Source organism: Pelodiscus sinensis, chromosome 30 (genome assembly GCF_052426305.1).
Source record: "Pelodiscus sinensis isolate ZL-2025 chromosome 30, ASM5242630v1, whole genome shotgun sequence".
In the NCBI taxonomy this organism is placed as follows: domain Eukaryota; kingdom Metazoa; phylum Chordata; order Testudines; family Trionychidae; genus Pelodiscus; species Pelodiscus sinensis.
The window spans coordinates 3630727-3648890 of record NC_143081.1 but is presented as its reverse complement, the minus strand read 5'-3'; the positions used below and the strand labels follow the sequence as shown (position 1 = coordinate 3648890).

Genomic DNA, 18164 nt, shown 5'->3' with positions numbered 1-18164 from the left:
AAATTCCCAGCCCAGAAAACAATGAAACCTGAGGGCTGTAGCTAGACTTGACCCTACTTACCCGTGATGGAGTCTTTTTCTTGGGGAGAGACGTGTCCTCTGTCTCCCTCAGTAGCTAGAGAGCAAAACGGGCTCGGAGACAAAGGAGGAAAAACCCCAAATTCCTTTGTCCCTTGGAAATCCTGCAATTCCGTTGGCTGAGCGCTACCTGGCTAGGCCCAGGGGACGTAGTTAACCGTCATGGCCATGACACCAGAGCCTGGGGGGGCGAGGCTGGTGGATTGTGTGTGCCCTGCGCTGGCTCTCCATTGCTGGGGGGCAGAGCTGAGCCACGGGGGCTGGATCCAGGGAAGTTGGGGGCCGGACCTTAATTTCTCACCCCGACTTAAAAACAACTTCTATCCACAATTCCTCCCCAACTTGCGGTCGAGTTTGCGGCCGTACCTAGCCGCTGCCACCAAACCCGGCTTACACAACCCAACCGGCAGCGCCCCACCAGACACAGCCCCCGACAGTCCCCCCCTCTGTGTGTGGCTTGCAGACCATCAAGCACCTGATGGAGGCGGAGCGGGTGAAGGGCTTCTGCCAGCTGGTGGTGGCGGCCAAGGTGCGGGAGGGCATCTCCCACCTCATCCAGTCCTGCGGCCTGGGCGGCATGAAGCACAACACGGTGGTGATGGGCTGGCCCAACGCCTGGCGGCAGAGCGAAGACGCCCGGGCCTGGAAGACCTTCATCGGTACGTGGGGAGGGAAGGGGGGCAGGCTGGGGACGCCCCCTTCTCCGGCAGGGCCCCTCTGACCCCCGTCTGGTCCCCGTAGGCACCGTGCGGGTCAGCACGGCCGCCCGCCTGGCCCTGCTGGTGGCCAAGAACGTGGCCTTCTACCCCGGCAACGCGGAGCCCTTCGCCGAGGGCCACATCGACGTGTGGTGGATCGTGCACGACGGGGGCATGCTCATGCTGCTGCCCTTCCTGCTCAAGCAGCACAAGGTGCGTGGGGGGGAGGCGGGGGAGCTGGGGGGCGGAGCCGGCCTCGGGGGGGGCGCTGACCCCTTCCCCTGTCTCTCCAGGTGTGGCGGAAATGCAGCATCCGCATCTTCACCGTGGCCCAGCTGGAGGACAACAGCATCCAGATGAAGAAGGACCTGGCCACCTTCCTGTACCACCTGCGCATCCAGGCCGAGGTGGAGGTGGTGGAGATGGTGAGAGGCGCAAGGGGGGGGCCGGGGAGTGGGGGGGGGGGGCTGCCCCTGGACAGGCAGGACCTGGGGAGTGGAGGGGGGGGGGGCTGCCCCTGGACCCGGGGAGTGGGGGGGGGATGCTGCCCGTAGGACCCTGGGAGTGGGGGGGGCTGCCCGTGGACAGGCAGGACCCGGGGAGTGGAGGGGGGGGGCTGCCCGTGGACAGGCAGGACCCTGAGAGTGGGGGCTGCCCATAGGACCTGGGGAGTGGGGGGGGGGGCTGCCCGTGGATAGGCAGGACCCTGAGAGTGGGGGGGGGCTGCCCATAGGACCCGGGGAGTGGGGGGGGGCTGCCCGTGGACAGGCAGGACCCGGGGAGTGGAGGGGAGGGGCTGCCCATAGGACCCGGGGAGTGGGGGGGGGGCTGCCCGTGGACAGGCAGGACCCGGGGAGTGGAGGGGAGGGGCTGCCCGTGGACAGGCAGGACCCGGGGAGTGGGGGGGGGGCTGCCCCTGGACAGGCAGGACCCGGAGAGTGGGGGGGGGCTGCCCGTGGACAGGCAGGACCCTGGCGGGGGGCGGGGAGCCAGCGGTGGCTGAAGTGGGAGGGAGGAGTGCCTGGGGCACTGCAGCCTTTCTGCCCCTTTCTATGGGGCACAGCTTTGCCCAGGGGTTGGAGCAGGAGCTGGGACGCCCAGGTCCGGGAGGGGGGGCGTGGGCCCCCCCCCGCTCACCCCACCTATCCCCCCCCCTCCGCAGCATGACAGCGACATCTCTGCCTACACCTACGAGCGGACCCTCATGATGGAGCAGCGCTCCCAGATGCTGCGGCACATGCGGCTCTCCAAGACGGAGCGGGACCGGGAGGTGAGCCGGGTGGGGACGGGCTGCTCCCCCTCCCGCTCCCCCAACCCCCCCGCTCACCCCTCCTGCCCCCCCGCAGGCCCAGCTGGTGAAGGACCGGAACTCCATGCTGCGCCTGACCAGCATCGGCTCCGACGAGGACGAGGAGACGGAGACCTACCAGGAGCGGGTGCACATGACCTGGACCAAGGACAAGTACATGGCCGCCCGCGGGCACAGGGCCATGCAGGATCTGCTCAACATGAAACCGTGAGCCCCCCGCTTCTTCCACCCCCCCGCCGTCCTGGGGGGCTGTGGCGACGCCCACACGCGGCCAGGAATGTCTCCTTCCCCGGGGGGACCCCTGGCACTCAGCGGGGCGGGGGGGGGAGCCGCCTTGCCCTGTCTCTCCCCCAGCCCGTCCTGACCCCCCTGCCCCCCGCAGGGACCAGTCCAACGTGCGGCGCATGCACACGGCCGTCAAGCTCAACGAGGTGATCGTCAACAAGTCCCACGAGGCCAGGCTGGTGCTGCTCAACATGCCTGGGCCGCCCCGCAACCCTGCGGGCGACGAGAACTGTATCCTTGGGGGTGTGTCCGTCCGTCTGTCTGTCCCGGGCCGGCCCGTGTTGGCTCCTTGACCCGCCCCCCCCAGACATGGAGTTCCTGGAGGTGCTGACCGAGGGGCTGGAGCGGGTGCTGCTGGTGCGCGGCGGAGGCAGCGAAGTCATCACCATCTACTCCTAGAGCGCCCCGAAGGGCCGTGGGGCAGCCGCAGTGCGCTCGGCCCCCGCAGGCCAAGGAACGGGGGGTGGGACCCACGGGGACGGGGATTAGACCCAGCCGGGCAGGGAGGGGAAGGGATCGCCCGTCACCACACTGTGCCAAAGCTGCTTTGCTTCCTTCCCCTTGGCCGCTGCTTCGGGGGGTAGGAGCGCTGTGGGTCGCCCACCCTCCTGCGCTGGGGGGTAGCCCGCTGCCCCACCCTGGCCCCCTCTTGCAGGCTCCAGCCACCAAGGAGACACCGACTCATGCGTGTGGCTTAACTTTTTATTTCACACTCACGCCTGCCCCAGTGCCCTGGCAGCAGGTGGGGCTACTGATGCGGAAAGGGGGAGAAGTGGGGTCCTAGCCTCACCGAGCCCTCCGGTTCTCTTCCCTCCCCACTAATCATGTCAGGTTGGACAAGCGGTTTCTGGAGCCCGGGCTTCCTGGGCAGCCTTGAAACAGACAAATCCAATCTTCTCTCCTACAGCTCCAGCTGGAAGGCAGGGCCTGGTAGCTGCCAGGGGGTGGGGGGGTAATTTATTGGGGGTCAAGCCCCGCTTAACAGTGTTGGGGGGGTAGGAGGGCTTTTTTTTTTGCTCTGTACCAGAACTATGTAAAAAATAAAATTTTATATAGTAGTGCGGCTGCAGGTGCTGGAGGGAGGATCCAGACTCCTGGGGGGGGTGCTCCCCTTCCCCCACAGACTGTGCTTGTGGGGTGCCCCCTTTCCCCCCACAGCAGGGACTGGAGGGGCGCCAGGTAGCAGCTTTATTCCACACCATTATTTCCAAGTGAGGGGGCGCCGTGGGTCACAGCAGCAGGCCCCCACCGCTGTATTCCATGCGCTGCAAGGAGAAGGGAGAGGAGGGTCAGCGGTTCCCTACCAGCCCCCCACAATCCCCCCCACCGTCCCCCCCTCACCTCGGGGGGCTCGATGAAGGCCAGCCAGTCGGAGGCGTGGGTGGGCAGCAGCCCCATAGACTGGCACTTGTAGACGGCCAGCGCCAGCCCCAGCAGGTTCCCGATCAGATACACCAGCCCCTGCAGCAGCTTCTGGCTGGAGCTCTCCAGCAGCTTGAAGGCTGGGGGGCAGGGAGAGGCGTGTCAGCCGTGGGGCGGGGGGCGGTCGTGGGGGCGAGCAGGGGGCGATACTCACTGGCGGAGATGGCCATGAGGGCCTGCAGGGGGCGCCAGGCCATCATGCACACCATCATGGTGGGGAAGATGGAGATGGTGTTCCCGGCCATGTACATGATGAAGAGGTTCATGGGGATTTGCTTCAGCGGCCCCAGCGCCACGTCCCAGCACCGCTGGTGGGGGGAGGAGCAGGGGGGTCAGAGGGGGGCTTGCCCCCAGGCCCCGCCCCGTGCCCCACGGAGAGCCCAGGGGCTCCTGCAGCCGTACCTTCTCCACGAGGATGCGATCCGTCTCCTGGACGCTGGTGTCGGGCACCTGCTTGTCGGAGTAGCCCACAGGGTAGAGGGACTCGCCCTGGCCACTGCTCCGGTCGCTGCGGCCCCTGGGGGGGAGAGAGGAGGTGTGGGGAGACAGCGTAGGGCCAGGGCGGTGCGGCCAGCTCTGGGGTGGGGAGGGACCAGCCACACACAATGCGGCAATGAGGGGAAGGAGGGGGTAGCTTGTCTAGCACTGAGACCGTCAGCTCTGGGGCGGGACAGGTGGGGGCCACACAGCACAGGACAGCCCGCCAGGGGCTGAGGTGCAGCTGGCTCTGGGGTGGGACAGGTGGGGGGCAGCCACCCAGGACAGCTTCCTTGGCACCGAGGTGCAGCCAGCTCTGGGGTGGGGGGCAGCCGCACATAACGCCACCCAGGACAGCTTCCTTGGCACCAAGATGCAGCTGGCTCTGGGGTGGGGAGGGTGCGGGGCAGCCGCACATAACGCCACCCAGGACAGCTTCCTTGGCACCGAGATGCAGCTGGCTCTGGGGTGGGGGGCAGCCACACATAACGCCACCCAGGACAGCTTCCTTGGCACCGAGATGCAGCTGGCTCTGGGGTGGGGGGCAGCCGCACATAACGCCACCCAGGACAGCTTCCTTGGCACCGAGATGCAGCTGGCTCTGGGGTGGGGGGCAGCCACACATAACGCCACCCAGGACAGCTTCCTTGGCACCGAGGTGCAGCCGGCTCTGGGGTGGAGAGTGGGGACAGCCGCATGTCACGCTGCCTGGGGCCGAGATGCAGCTGGCTCTGGGGCGGGGAGGGTCCAGCCCCACACAGCGCAGTGGTGGGACAGGGGGGCCAGATGCAGCCAGCTCTGGGGCGGAGGGAGACCCCCCCCATACAACCCGCTGGGAGGGAGCTGTGTGTGTGGGGAGGGGGAAGCGCGGGGCCCGGCCCCCTCACCTGCCCCCGCTGCCCGGGCCGCCCAGCTCGATGGCCCACTTGAAGCGCCGGCCCCGGCTCGTCACCAGCGGGGTCCCCATCGCCGCCTGCAGCACCGGGACAGTCAGCACCGAGACCCCCCCTAGGACCCCCCCGCGGGGCCCATCGCCTGCAGCGCCGGGACAGTCAGCACCGAGACCCCCCTAGGACCCCCCCTGCGGGGCCCCCCCGCCTGCAGCGCCGGGACAGTCAGCACCGAGACCCCCCTAGGACCCCCCCTGCGGGGCCCCCCCGCCTGCAGCGCCGGGACAGTCAGCACCGAGACCCCCCCGGGACCCCCCCTCCCCCTGCGGGGCCCCCCCGCCTGCAGCGCGGGACAGTCAGCACCGAGACCCCCCTAGGACCCCCCCTGCGGGGCCCCCCCGCCTGCAGCGCCGGGACAGTCAGCACCGAGACCCCCCTAGGACCCCCCCTGCGGGGCCCCCCCGCCTGCAGCGCCGGGACAGTCAGCACCGAGACCCCCCTGGGACCCCCCCTGCGGGGCCCACCGCCTGCAGCGCCGGGACAGTCAGCACCGAGACCCCCCTAGGACCCCCCCTGCGGGGCCCACCGCCTGCAGCGCCGGGACAGTCAGCACCGAGACCCCCCTAGGACCCCCCCTGCGGGGCCCACCGCCTGCAGCGCCGGGACAGTCAGCACCGAGACCCCCCCGGGACCCCCCCTGCGGGGCCCCCACCGCCTGCAGCGCCGGGACAGTCAGCACCGAGACCCCCCTGGGACCCCCCCTGCGGGGCCCCCCCGCCTGCAGCGCCGGGACAGTCAGCACCGAGACCCCCCTGGGACCCCCCCTGCGGGGCCCCCACCGCCTGCAGCACCGGGACAGTCAGCACCGAGACCCCCCTGGGACCCCCCCTGCGGGGCCCCCACCGCCTGCAGCGCCGGGACAGTCAGCACCGAGACCCCCCTGGGACCCCCCCTGCGGGGCCCCCCCGCCTGCAGCGCGGGACAGTCAGCACCGAGACCCCCCCGGGACCCCCCCTGCGGGGCCCACCGCCTGCAGCGCCGGGACAGTCAGCACCGAGACCCCCCTGGGACCCCCCCTGCGGGGCCCCCACCGCCTGCAGCGCCGGGACAGTCAGCACCGAGACCCCCCCGGGACCCCCCCTGCGGGGCCCCCCCGCCTGCAGCGCGGGACAGTCAGCACCGAGACCCCCCTGGGACCCCCCCTGCGGGGCCCCCCCGCCTGCAGCGCCGGGACAGTCAGCACCGAGACCCCCCTGGGACCCCCCCGCGGGGCCCCACCGCCTGCAGCGCCGGGACAGTCAGCACCGAGACCCCCCTGGGACGCCCCCTGCGGGGCCCCCCCGCCTGCAGCGCGGGACAGTCAGCACCGAGACCCCCCCGGGACCCCCCCTGCGGGGCCCCCCTCACCCCGCGGACGCTCGCGGCCCCGCTCGGGATCAACTTCCGCTTCCGCTCCGCGGCACCGACTTCCGCCCCGGCGCGGCACTTCCGGTCTCCGGCAGCGCGGGGCGGGGCTTGGGCCAGAGCGAGGCCCCCGCGATCGCCCCGCCCCTCCCCCCCCCCAGCGCTTTTCCCGCCGGGCAGCCCGGGGCGCTAAAGCGACGGTTGGGAATTAAAGGGGAGGGCGGGGCAGGGAGCGTCGGCGGGATTATAGTGCGACACGGGGGGGGAGGGGGGATTAAAGGGGAAGTTTGGAGGAATTAAAGGGAACGTTGAGGGGATTAAAGGGGATGTCGGGGGGAATTAAAGGGAACGTTGAGGGAATTAAAGGGGATGTCGGGGCGGAATTCAAGGGAACGTTGAGGGAATTAAAGGGGATGTCGGGGGGAATTAAAGGGAACGTTGAGGGGATTAAAGGGGATGTCGGGGGGAATTAAAGGGAACGTTGAGGGGATTAAAGGGGATGTCGGGGGGAATTAAAGGGAACGTTGAGGGAATTAAAGGGGATGTCGGGGCGGAATTAAAGGGAACGTTGAGGGGATTAAAGGGGATGTCGGGGGGAATTAAAGGGAACGTTGAGGGAATTAAAGGGGTTGTCGGGGGGAATTAAAGGGAACGTTGAGGGGATTAAAGGGGATGTCGGGGGGAATTAAAGGGAACGTTGAGGGGATTAAAGGGGATGTCGGGGGGAATTAAAGGGAACGTTGAGGGAATTAAAGGGGATGTCGGGGCGGAATTAAAGGGAACGTTGAGGGGATTAAAGGGGATGTCGGGGGGAATTAAAGGGAACGTTGAGGGGATTAAAGGGGATGTCGGGGGGAATTAAAGGGAACGTTGAGGGAATTAAAGGGGATGTCGGGGGGAATTAAAGGGAACGTTGAGGGAATTAAAGGGGATGTCGGGGGGAATTAAAGGGAACATTGAGGGAATTAAAGGGGATGTCGGGGGGAATTCAAGGGAACGTTGAGGGAATTAAAGGGGATGTCGGGGGGAATTAAAGGGAACGTTGAGGGAATTAAAGGGGATGTCGGGGGGAATTCAAGGGAACGTTGAGGGAATTAAAGGGGATGTCGGGGGGAATTAAAGGGAACATTGAGGGAATTAAAGGGGATGTCGGGGGGAATTCAAGGGAACGTTGAGGGAATTAAAGGGGATGTCGGGGGGAATTAAAGGGAACGTTGAGGGAATTAAAGGGGATGTCGGGGGGGAATTAAAGGGAACGTTGAGGGAATTAAAGGGGATGTCGGGAGGGATTAAAGGGAATGTTGAGGGAATTAAAGGGGATGTCGGGGGAATTCAAGGGAACGTTGAGGGAATTAAAGGGGATGTCGGGGGGAATTCAAGGGAACGTTGAGGGAATTAAAGGGGATGTCGGGGGAATTCAAGGGAACGTTGAAGGAATTAAAGGGGATGTCGGGGGGTCAGACACATCTCCCACAGGCGATCTGCTTGCACTAGGACCCAGCCGGGAAGCCCTAGTGTGCACCATGCTCGGGTCGAGTTTGTGTCCCGGAGGGGTGATGCAGAGTCCAGCTAACCTGCCCCCCGAGGCCGACATGACACCTGTCCTGAGGTGGGTATATCTCCACCAGGCCAGATCCTCGGGGGGAAGGAAGCCAAGCGCCACTCAAAAGCTCACATGGCCTTCCTCAGCATCACCACCGAGTTGGGACAGGTCCGGTGTGGAGGGTTCCTGATCCGACAGGACTTCGTGCTGACGGCTGCGCACTGTAACAGGGTAAGTGCCTGTGTCGGGCCCCTCAGTTTCAACGTTGCTGCCCATGGGGAAATCCCCCAAAGAGGCATCCGCTGTGGCTTTATGACCAGGGATAGGTGGGAATGTTCACACTGCCCGGGGCTCCGCTAATGTGCATATATTTATTTTGTCATCAGTAGGGTTCAGAGTTAACAACGTATATGCAATAACGGAGCCTGGATGATCATTCTAGCCTGTGCGGGTAGACATGCTCGGCTGTGTCTACACTGGGCCACTTATTCCGGAAAATCAGCCGCTTTTACGGAATAAGCTGCGAGTTGTCTACACTGGCCCTTGAATTTCCGGAAAAGCAATGACGCTCTACTGTACAAAATCAGCCGCTATTCCGGAAAAGCTACGCTGCTCCCGCTCGGGCATAAGTCCTTATTCCGGAACACTGTTCCGGAAAAAGGCCAGTGTAGACAGCCCAGTAGTCTTTTCCGGAAAAAAGCCTCGATCGCGAAAATGACGATCGGGGCTCTTTTCCGGAAAAGCGCGTCTACATTGGCCACAGATGCTTTTCCGGAAAAAGGGCTTTTCCGGAAAAGCAGCCTGCCAATGTAAACGCTCTTTTTCCGGAAATACTTATAACAAAAACTATTCTGTTTTAAGCATTTCCGGAAATTCATGCCAGTGCAGACAACAGCCGGTATGTTCCTATAACAGCGAACCAGAAGGGTCCAGATCCCCAAATCTCACCCACACGATCTCTTGTCCTCCAGTCTTAGAGAGGCCCAGGACTTGTTATTAAAGGGAGGGAATTTAAGGATACCTCAGACATGCTGTTAATTCTGAACCCTACTCATGACTCGAGCTCAGGGTATGTAGCTGAACCAAGTAAAGAAGGGGTAGATGAGCACAGTGGCTCATCTACTGGCCTTGGAAGGTACAAATCCTTGTTCTATGGTTAGGGAAACTGAGGAATACAGAAGGGCAGTGACTTGTTCAAGGTCATCCCCCAGGCCTGTGAATAGAGCCAGGTCTCCCAAGTCCTCTTCCAGCACTCTATCCACTGGAGCACACTGCCATCCCGTAACTCCAGTGCATGACTTGACATTAATAACTCCGTCCTTATTCAGTTCACTCTGAACCCTACTGATACAGAGGCCTCTCTAGGTACTTCAGTGTTTCTCTGCGGCTGCCTTAGTGGCTTGGAAAATCTCCGTTTCTGGTTCCTATTTGAACACCCCTCAAGTTTGGGGCAGTATGGGCGGGGGTGTTTTTGGGTGCAAAGGATAGTCTACCCCATTCCTGGCCACAACTCTCTGCCTTCCCAGGAAAATCGTGGTGTATCTGGGAGCTCACGATGTAACCAAGTGGGAGTGGACCCAGCAGCGCCTGGCTGTCCAGCGGAAAATCCCCCACCCCAAATATCACAGCAGGACATGGAAGAATGACCTCATGCTGCTTCAGGTGCCAGTGACTGATTTTCTCCTCTTCCACCTCCTTCTTTCTGTCCGTCTCTTTCTGGTGGCTCTTGCCTCTGAACCAGGGACTGACTGTCACACTCAGTGCTACTGTAGTACACGTAAGAAAACATGAAAAATAATGCCTCCGCTTTTGAGGCAATTCACATTTCTGCTTCCCACGACGTTTTTTGTTTCTTTTGCTTTGTCAGAAACGAGTGTTTTGCCCCACACTGAAGTCTTTTCACGGGGAGACTTAGCTTTTGCTTAACTGCTCTTGTCAAAAAAAATTCAAAAAAACAAAATGACGAAAGAAATTTGGTTCCCTCTCCCTGATTTTTTACTGATGTGTTTTAGCATACTGGAAAAACTTCCCCTTTCAAACCAGCTTTTACTGCCCTGACTTCAGCCATCCAAAGGTTTCCATGGGGAAGCCAAGTTAGTCTTAGGCTATGTCTACACTATGGCTGCGTCTAGACTGGCATGATTTTCCGCAAATGCTTGTAACAGAAAAGTTTTTCTGTTAAAAGCATTTGCAGGAAAGAGGGTCTAGATTGACACGGATGCTCTTGCACAAAAGTGCTTTTGTGCAAAAGCATCCGTGGCCAATATAGATGCGGTTTTGCGCAAAAAAGCTCCGGTGGCCATTTTTGCCATCGGGGCTTTTTTGCGCAAAACAGTTCTTAGTTGCCTGCACTGGCCCTCTTGTGCAAAAGCATTTGCTCAAGAGGGCTTTTTCCTGAGCAGGAGTGTCACTATATTTGTGCAAGAACACTGACAAACTTACATTAGATCGTCAGTGTTCTTGCGCAAATTCAAGTGGCCAGTGTAGACAGCTGGCAAGTTTTTGCGCAAAAGCAAGCACAAGAACTTGCCAGTTTAGATGCAGCTGTATGTGTTTTCTCGGCAAAAAATGTGCTAATGATGGACTCATTTGCATGAGTCACAATCTCATTTGCATATTTTCTACCGATCCGTTTTTGCACTGGGGTTTTTTGCGCAAAAACAAGCAGTATGGATGGCAAGATTTTGCGCAAAAGCAACTGATTTTGCGCAAAAACTTGCCACCTGTCTACACTGGTCGCTAGTATTTGTGCAAGAACACTGACTTTGTACTGTACAAAATAAGTGGTTCTTGCACAAATACTTTGAAGCTCCTGCTCAGGGATAAGCCCTCCTACGCAAGTATTCTTGCGCAAGAGGCCAGTGTAGACAGCCATCTTAATTTCTTGCGCAAGAAAGCCCGATGGCTAAAAAGGCCATCAGAGCTTTCTTGCGCAAAAGCACGTCTACACTGGCACGGATGCTTTTGCGCAAAAGCAAATCTTTTGCGCAAAGGCACATGCCAATGTAGACGCTCTCTTGCGCAAATACTTTTAACGGAAAAACTTTTCCATTAAAAGCATTTGCGCAAAATCTTGCCAGTCTAGACACAGCCCCTGTTGTACAGAAACCCCTAGGGCAAAAACAGATCGGCAGAAAATATGCCAATGAGATCACGACTCCTGCAAATGAGTCCCTATTAGCAGGGCTTGACGTCAGGGGGAGAGGCGCCGGCGCAAGAGAGCGCCGCATTCAAAAGGGGAGTAGAGGAGAGCGGCAGAGAGGAGATTAACGGCGGGAGAGGGGAGAACAGAGGAGGGAGCTAGAAGATGGCGGCGGGTGGAGGAGTGAAGGGTGGGAGACGGAGGTCAGATGAGGCAGGAGGGAGACGGGGACTGGAGCAGAGAGCAGAGCCTGGGGACAGAGGACGTGAAAGGAGAAGCGGAGGTAGGAAGCAGCCCAGGACAGGGCTCCTTAGTGTCTCTGCACTGGGCTGCTTCCTATCTCCGCTTCTCCTTTCACATCCTCTGTCCCATGCTCTGCTCTCTGCTCCACTCCCCGTCTCCGTCCTGCCTTCTCTGACCTCCTCCGACTCCCGTCCCCCTCCTCTCTCCTCCACTCTCACCTTCACTCCTCCACCCACCGCACTCCTCTGTTCTCCCCTCTCCCTCCGTTACTCTCCTCTGCTCCCCTTTTGAATGAGGCGCTCTCTTGCGCCGGCGCCTCTCCCCCTGATGTCAGGGACGCACGTAAGCGCCGGCCCTGCCCTACTCCCCATCCCTGCTTCCGGCTCCCGTCCCAGGACTCGTCCCCCCTCAACGCCACTCAGCTGGGCAGCCACACGGGAACAAGCCGCACAGATCGCTGTCAGAACACCGCGCTCCCTGTGCAACACGGGGGTCGGCGCCGCTGGTGTGCGGAGCGGGTCGCTCTCACCGCCACGGGGCGGCCCTGCCCCGTCACAGCTCGCCAGCTGCTAAAATCTACTCGCCATGAGCGAGAGGATTTGTCCAGCCCTGCTCGTTAGCATATGTTTTGCTGAGACAACTCGTAGAGTAGAAGTAGCCCAGCTGGAAAAACTTAAACAACAACAAATAGTCTAGCAGCACCTTAGTCTCTAAAGCTATGTCTACACTGTCAGGTTTTTTTGTCAGAAGACATGCAAAGATATCTGCATGTCTTTTTGCAGAAGAGGTTTTGCCAATAAAAAGCCCCATTCCGATGGGGCCATTTGTCATAAAAAAAATCATCTTTTTTGCAAGATCCTGTAAACCTCGTTTTCTGAGGAATGAGGGATCGTGCAAAAAAGGTTTTTTTCCGACAAATGGCCCCGTCAGCACAGAGCTTTTTATTGGCAAATCTCTTCCGCTAAAAGGATCAGAAGAAGATATGCAAATGAGCACTCCATTTGCATTTCCTCTTCCGCAAAACGGATTGGCGGAAGGTATGCAAATGAGAGCCCGATCTGCATATTTTCTGCCGAGAAAAACCCGGCAGTGTAGACACAGCCTAAGCTTCTGCAAGACTGTTTGTTGTTTTTTCAGTTTTCCAGTCATCCAGTTGGGGATAAAAGATAAAAAAAAGCGAGAAGGAATGAGAGAGAAAGGTTTATCTCTGTTGTTTACTGTTCCCCACTGGGAAAAAGGTGTAGAGCAGTTTAAAAAGGCACACACATTCCCACACATGGTTCCTTTCTTGTTTTGTTTTTCACTGTCGGGAAAAAAGGTTCAGTGACAGAAAGCATGGGGGGCGGAATCCTCTGATTTTCAACATGGATTTCTTTTCACCGCAATTTTTCACTTTTTTGCGTCTGATTTCTTTTAAAACTTGAAACATTCCGAAAACGCCCCTTTAGATTGGCCAGCGCGTTCCTGTCCCTGGACACACACAGGGCAGGGATCTGGTGAGCTTTTCTCACCCATACGCAACCTTGACTCTCCCACGAAATAGAATCCTTTACAAAACGTGGCCTGGTAAGTTCTTTGTAGATCGAGATCAGGGCCCCGTGGTGCTGTCCACCCTGACAAAGAGCAGGGCCCCGTCGGGCTGTAATTTGCAGACGTGGCTAGGCAGAGCTTTGCTCCAAAGAGCTCCCTCTGTAAATAGACAAGAGTTGGAGGGGAAACTGAGGCACTGAGCGGCACTGAACAGAGCTAGGAGCAGAGCCCATGTCTCCTGACTCCCAGCCCTGTGCTTTATCCAGTAGGCCTTGCTGCCCGCTGTCCCAACCCCTCTCTTCTTACAGCTGGAGGATAAAGCCAGGCTGACGAAGGCGGTGCAGCTCCTCCCCCTGCCCCAGGAAGGCGAGGAGGTGATGCCAGGAGACGTTTGCAATGTGGCAGGCTGGGGGAATACCCGCGCCCGGGGTTTTGTCCTGCCAAGCAAGCTGCAGGAGGTGGACTTGAAGGTGGTGGAGGCGGAGAGGTGCTGGCGCTGGCGCTATCACTGGTTCGACTCCACCACCATGCTCTGCGTAGGTGACCCCCGGGAAGTCGAGAAATCGACCTTTCGGGTAAGCATCCCCAGCCCAGCAGGGGGCAACGTGGAGACCTGAGTTCTACTCCTGTTCCCGCACCCACGGGACGGATGGCTGACACCAATTGCAAAACTTGGCCTTTGTTTCACAGGGTGACTCTGGGGGCCCCCTGGTGTGTGGTGGCACGGCCCAGGGCATCGTCTCCTATGGCAAAAACGACGGGTCCCCACCCAGGGTGTTCACCACCGTCTCCGCATATGTCCCGTGGATCAAGGCAGAACTAAGAAAGCAGCAGGATTGAAGCACCTGCCTCTGTTTCGTGGCTGTAAAATGGACGCGGCACGCCTCAGTGAACTCCCCTGGGGATAAATCCAGCCTGCAGCCCAGAGGCGATGATGATGGGCTGGTGGTAAAGCCAATCAATAAATAGCATCTTATCAGTCCTACCCGTTGTGTTTTCTTTTAGAAAGCCCCGTCACCAGCCTTAGAAATTTGAGCTTTGCAGATGAACAGCCGGATGCCAGGATATTAGAGAGACAACTTGGATCAGAGAGACTGGCCCAATCAAAGATACCACCTCACCCACCTTGTCTAACTGTAGATCTGTGAAGTATCGGCTACTGAGAGAATTGGACAGTGTTTGTTCCAGTGGTTAAATATTCTTTTGTTTCATTTGACTTTTTTTTATATTGCCTCGAACTCTTTCAAAATCAGGATTTTTCCTCCGTGAAAATGTTCACTTTGGTCGACAAAGTGGATAAGAAACATCCGATCTATTCTACAAACAGTTCCACCTGACACTAAATCAAGTGGAAAAATGTTATGGACTTTTTGCACCTTCTCTTTTTGAGTTACAGTGGACGGAAGAGGGTTAACCTTTGAAACACCAACAAAAACATTTCATGCAAATCTGAAAAAGTCCCATTTTTGAGCTGGTGGAAAGATGTATCCTAATCCACCTTTTCTTTGTGTTTTTACAGCACTATGTGTCTGAGTATTTGTGTCAGAACCACAAAATTTGAAAAAAACAACAACCAGTTTTGTAGTTGATCACTATATGTATAACATTTTTCTGGAAAATTCAATCCAAACTTCTTTTTTGTGGTCAAAATAAGAACATTCAGTTCCCCTCCTCCCCATCTTTTTCTAAAGTTTGTAGCAGTTTTTGCTGGAAAAAATTACTCAGAATACATTTCTGTGTGTGGGTGGCTCTCACATTGGGTGGAAGGAAAGAATCAGGCTGAGTTTTACAATCAATATCTTTGACATTTTATCACCGTGTCAACACGTGAAAACATCCCATTGTCTTCGGGGCTGGACGGAAAGCAAGGAGAGAAATAGGGCAGCAATTTTATTCCTGTGTGGTCAATAAAATTCCAGCCCAAAATGGTGGTGAGATGGATAAAAAAATAAGGGAAAATAATATTGAATCGAAAAGATTTAAAAAAAATTATTAGGCAAGGCGAGTGAAGGAATCGGTTTTACTGGACCAACTTCGGTTGGTGAGAGAGGCAGGATTTCGATTTGCACAGATCTCTTCGGCATACCCAAGTGACACACAAGTGAAAGTTGGGATTGGTCCTGCTTTGGACAGGGGGCTGGACTTGATGACCTTCTGAGGTCTCTTCCAGCTCTATGATTCTATGAAAGCCAGCTGTTTCCCAAACGTGTAAATCAAAGCTCTCCCCTTGCCCACCTTTTCTCTGTTCCTATCCTGATTTGGCTGCAACCACACAACAAAGTACCACCCTAATAGTCCTGTTCCCAGTGAATCCTCCAGCTTCTCGGCTCAGAAGAGCTTGGCACGAAAGTGATGAGCCTGGAAAAAGTTTTGAAAATAATTCTGAGACTATCAAGTATTTTCCGCTTTGGGAAATTGGCTCTTTAAAAGCATCACACGGAATCCCGAAGGAAACAAGAAAAATGTGACCACGATTGGGGAATTTCGTCCTGCAGGAATAACGCCCATCTGTGGATGGGCAGATCTCTTGGGTAGGCAGCTGCTCTGCAGCCATATCAGCCTCGGGTGGACCGATGGAGAGCAGGAAGCAGTGCTTTTTTTGTTTAAAAAAAAAAAACATGTCAGTATTCCAGAGGAAAAATTGTTGGGGGGGTGAGGCCAGCATTGCCCTTTTAAGACATGTGACCCCTTTAAGACATGTGGCCCAGCTGACTGTCGGACATTTGCGTATAGAGGCGCCGGTACGCGCCATTCTTTCTGGGTAAGCTCTGACTGGAGATGCAGGTATTGCGTCTGGAGATGCCAGTACCGGGCAGTATCATCACAAAAAAAGCACCGGCAGGAAGTATTTTCAACCGAAAAAAAGTTCTGCGTTAATATACTCACCTAGGAATTCACCAGTGGAAAAAAATCCTCGTTTTGTCTGCCGGCAACACTCCTGCAGACACCGGTGGTGCCAAACGTGCTGTGAAAACAACATGGAGTGAAAACGGCAAGTCCCTGGTGGGGAGGAGGCCTTGGGGTTGGGCGGTGTGGCCACTCCCTCAATGCCCCCCACGGTCCAAGAAAGTCTCCGGTGACCCTCCATCAAGGCTGTTCTCTGCAATGAATGCAAAAGTGGGGCCCCGCAAAAGCAACCCACAAATCTGATCTCTACAGGCTTCGGTACAACCCCCCCCCCCCATCCTAATTCTTGGATTTTGGGGAATCCGCTGCCACCATCAAGTGCTTTTGAACCCACAAACAGGGGTGAACACGTGAAACCAACCTCAGGGCACCCAAAGAGCTCCAAAGAGCTTGAAAAGAAAAGAGAAGATACAAGCTGCTGTCTGTGATTGCTGTCTCCTCCTCAGAAGCCTGCAGATCCCACAGACAGATTTTCCCAGACACAGAAATCAACCAATACCAGGTTAATTAAAAATAAAAAGTAAGAACTTTTATTATTAAAACAATACTCCAGTTAGAAGCATAGTTGGAATGGCTAGAGGGTAAGAGCCATCAATTAATATACTCATGGAGGATTCCCTCGTTGGCCAAAACTTAGTTACCAAAGAAAGGAAAACCCATTTCTAACAGCACAGACATCACATCCAAATTCCCAGCTCAGAAAACAATCAAACCTGATGGATTTATCTAGACTTTACTCTACTTCCACGTGATGAAGATTCTTTTTCTGGGAGAGTGACGTGTCTTCTTTCTCCCTCAGTATCTAGAGAACAAACTGGCTCAGAGACAAAGGAGGGAAACCCCCCAAAATTCCTTTGTTTCAGTTTGAAATCCCTACCTGCCTTTCTGTTAGCTGAGCAGATACCTGGTGAGGTACAGGGACATAGTTAACCCCGTAGTCCCCAGGCTGCTGGCCATCCCTCCTGGCCATGTGTGCCATAGTGGGGGGCTGTTTGCTCTGTAACCAGGGGTTCCCCTGCACTGTGATGCGATTCCCACGGTCTCACCCACATGTGGATTGGCTCAGACACCTACTCCCAGCTTGAGCAGATAACACTGCTCTTCCCAGGGCGAGGGACAAAGGAAGGGAAGCAGAGACGGCCACCTGGATGGAGGGCAAGATCTGGGAGCGAGGCAGTTTGGGGCTAGAAAACATGAAGGGAACAGCCTAAGCTGGATGCTGAGGGTTGAGGGGAGCGATGGACCCACTAACCCAAGGGGTCTGAGGCATCCGGGCCCTGACTCCTGTAACCACATCACGTCTGCTGTGCTGTACCCTGCCGGAGCAATAAACCCTCTCTTCTATGACTGGCGGAGTCTGTTCTTACTGCTACGGGGCTGCAGGATCGGGGGGAACCCGACATGCCGTTACACCATGACACCCTCACACCACACCGGGGCTTGCTTCGGCCAGTGAGCACACTGCCACCTCTCCGAAGACGGCCGAGGCAATCGAGAAAAGCGGCTCATCGGGGAGAGAAGATGCTCTCTGCCCCCATCCCCTAGCAAATAATTCAGCCCACACCTCAGAGAAAGGTTTGTCCTGTCTGTCACGGGGCGTGGGGGAAAAGCGGGAAAAGATACTCAAACTGTGGTTTGCCATTTGCATATCTTTTCTTGTTCGCTCTTTAACATCAGAATATATGAATGGCCACACTGGCTCAGACCAAAGGCCCATCTAGCCCAGCGTCTTGTCTGCAGACAGTGGCCAGCGCCAGGTGCCCCAGAGGGGGTGGACCAAGGACAATGATCAAGCGATTTGTCTCCTGCCATCCTTCTCCAGCCTCTGACAAACAGAGGCCAGGGACACCAATTCTATCCCCTGGCTGATAGCCTATTATGGACCTAACCTCCATGAACTAGCTTCTCTTTAAATTCTGTTATAGTCCTAACCTTCACAGCCTCCTCTGGCAAGGAGTTCCACAGGTTGCCTGTGCACTGTGTGAAGGAGAACTTTATTTTATTTGTTTTAAACCTGCTGCCCATTCGTTTCATTTGGTGTCCTCCAGTTCCTATATTATGGGAACAAGTAAATAACTTTTCTTTATTCACCCTCTCCACACCACTCATGATTTTATAGATCTCTATCATATCCCCCCTCAGTCTCCTCTTTTCTAAACTGAAAGTCCCAGTCGCTTTAACCTCTCCTCATATAGGACCTGTTCCAAACCCCTAATCATTTTAATTGCCTTTTCTG

General features: G+C 57.1%; 3 protein-coding genes across 5 annotated transcripts in view; 2 read left to right on the top strand and 1 right to left on the bottom strand.

Annotated features, from left to right (window-relative positions):
- Positions 1-3027, top strand: part of SLC12A6 (solute carrier family 12 member 6) — a 29490-nt gene extending 26463 nt beyond the window's left edge. For both annotated transcript variants that reach the window (XM_075912269.2, XM_075912268.2), the window contains 7 exons: positions 542-737; positions 820-989; positions 1070-1201; positions 1939-2046; positions 2123-2292; positions 2468-2601; positions 2678-3027. In XM_075912269.2, the coding sequence (XP_075768384.1) occupies positions 542-737; positions 820-989; positions 1070-1201; positions 1939-2046; positions 2123-2292; positions 2468-2601; positions 2678-2769 (1002 nt within the window). In that variant the 3' untranslated portion in view covers positions 2770-3027. The remainder of the gene's footprint in view (positions 1-541; positions 738-819; positions 990-1069; positions 1202-1938; positions 2047-2122; positions 2293-2467; positions 2602-2677) is intronic.
- Positions 3028-3058: 31 nt separating this feature from the next.
- Positions 3059-6706, bottom strand: EMC4 (ER membrane protein complex subunit 4). The gene is made up of 6 exons (XM_075912270.2): positions 6567-6706; positions 5157-5242; positions 4195-4309; positions 3947-4100; positions 3712-3872; positions 3059-3635 (listed from the first exon to the last, which is right to left on the bottom strand). Exons 2-6 carry the CDS (start codon positions 5234-5236, stop codon positions 3600-3602), a joined length of 546 nt encoding a protein of 181 aa, XP_075768385.1. The 5' UTR covers positions 5237-5242; positions 6567-6706; the 3' UTR covers positions 3059-3599.
- LOC102461598 (granzyme B-like) lies at positions 6608-17275 on the top strand. Of its 2 annotated transcripts, none has more exons than XM_075912273.2 (4): positions 6608-6763; positions 8192-8337; positions 13330-13596; positions 13712-17275. In XM_075912273.2, the coding sequence occupies exons 2-4, from the start codon at positions 8239-8241 to the stop codon at positions 13859-13861; spliced, it is 516 nt and encodes a 171-aa protein (XP_075768388.2). In that variant the 5' UTR covers positions 6608-6763; positions 8192-8238; the 3' UTR covers positions 13862-17275. The 2 variants fall into 2 exon arrangements, with proteins under 2 accessions (XP_075768388.2, XP_089630630.1); XM_089774504.1 differs by lacking the exon at positions 6608-6763 and adding an exon at positions 7855-8172 and having other exon boundaries at positions 8253-8337.
- The last annotated feature ends 889 nt before the right edge of the window (positions 17276-18164 follow it).

Excerpts from the sequence above, each read along its gene's own strand:
- EMC4 (XM_075912270.2), bottom strand. The coding sequence starts at position 5,236 with ATGGGGACCCCGCTGGTGACGAGCCGGGGCCGGCGCTTCAAGTGGGCC. Across the intron at positions 4,101-4,194 it reads ATCGCATCCTCGTGGAGAAG|CGGTGCTGGGACGTGGCGCT; the intron begins GTACGGCTGCAG and ends TCCCCCCACCAG. Across the intron at positions 3,873-3,946 it reads CCTCATGGCCATCTCCGCCA|CCTTCAAGCTGCTGGAGAGC; the intron begins GTGAGTATCGCC and ends CCTGCCCCCCAG.
- LOC102461598 (XM_089774504.1), top strand. The coding sequence starts at position 7,862 with ATGTTGAGGGAATTAAAGGGGATGTCGGGGGAATTCAAGGGAACGTTG. Across the intron at positions 8,173-8,252 it reads GACATGACACCTGTCCTGAG|CATCACCACCGAGTTGGGAC; the intron begins GTGGGTATATCT and ends GGCCTTCCTCAG. Across the intron at positions 8,338-13,329 it reads CGGCTGCGCACTGTAACAGG|CTGGAGGATAAAGCCAGGCT; the intron begins GTAAGTGCCTGT and ends CTCTTCTTACAG.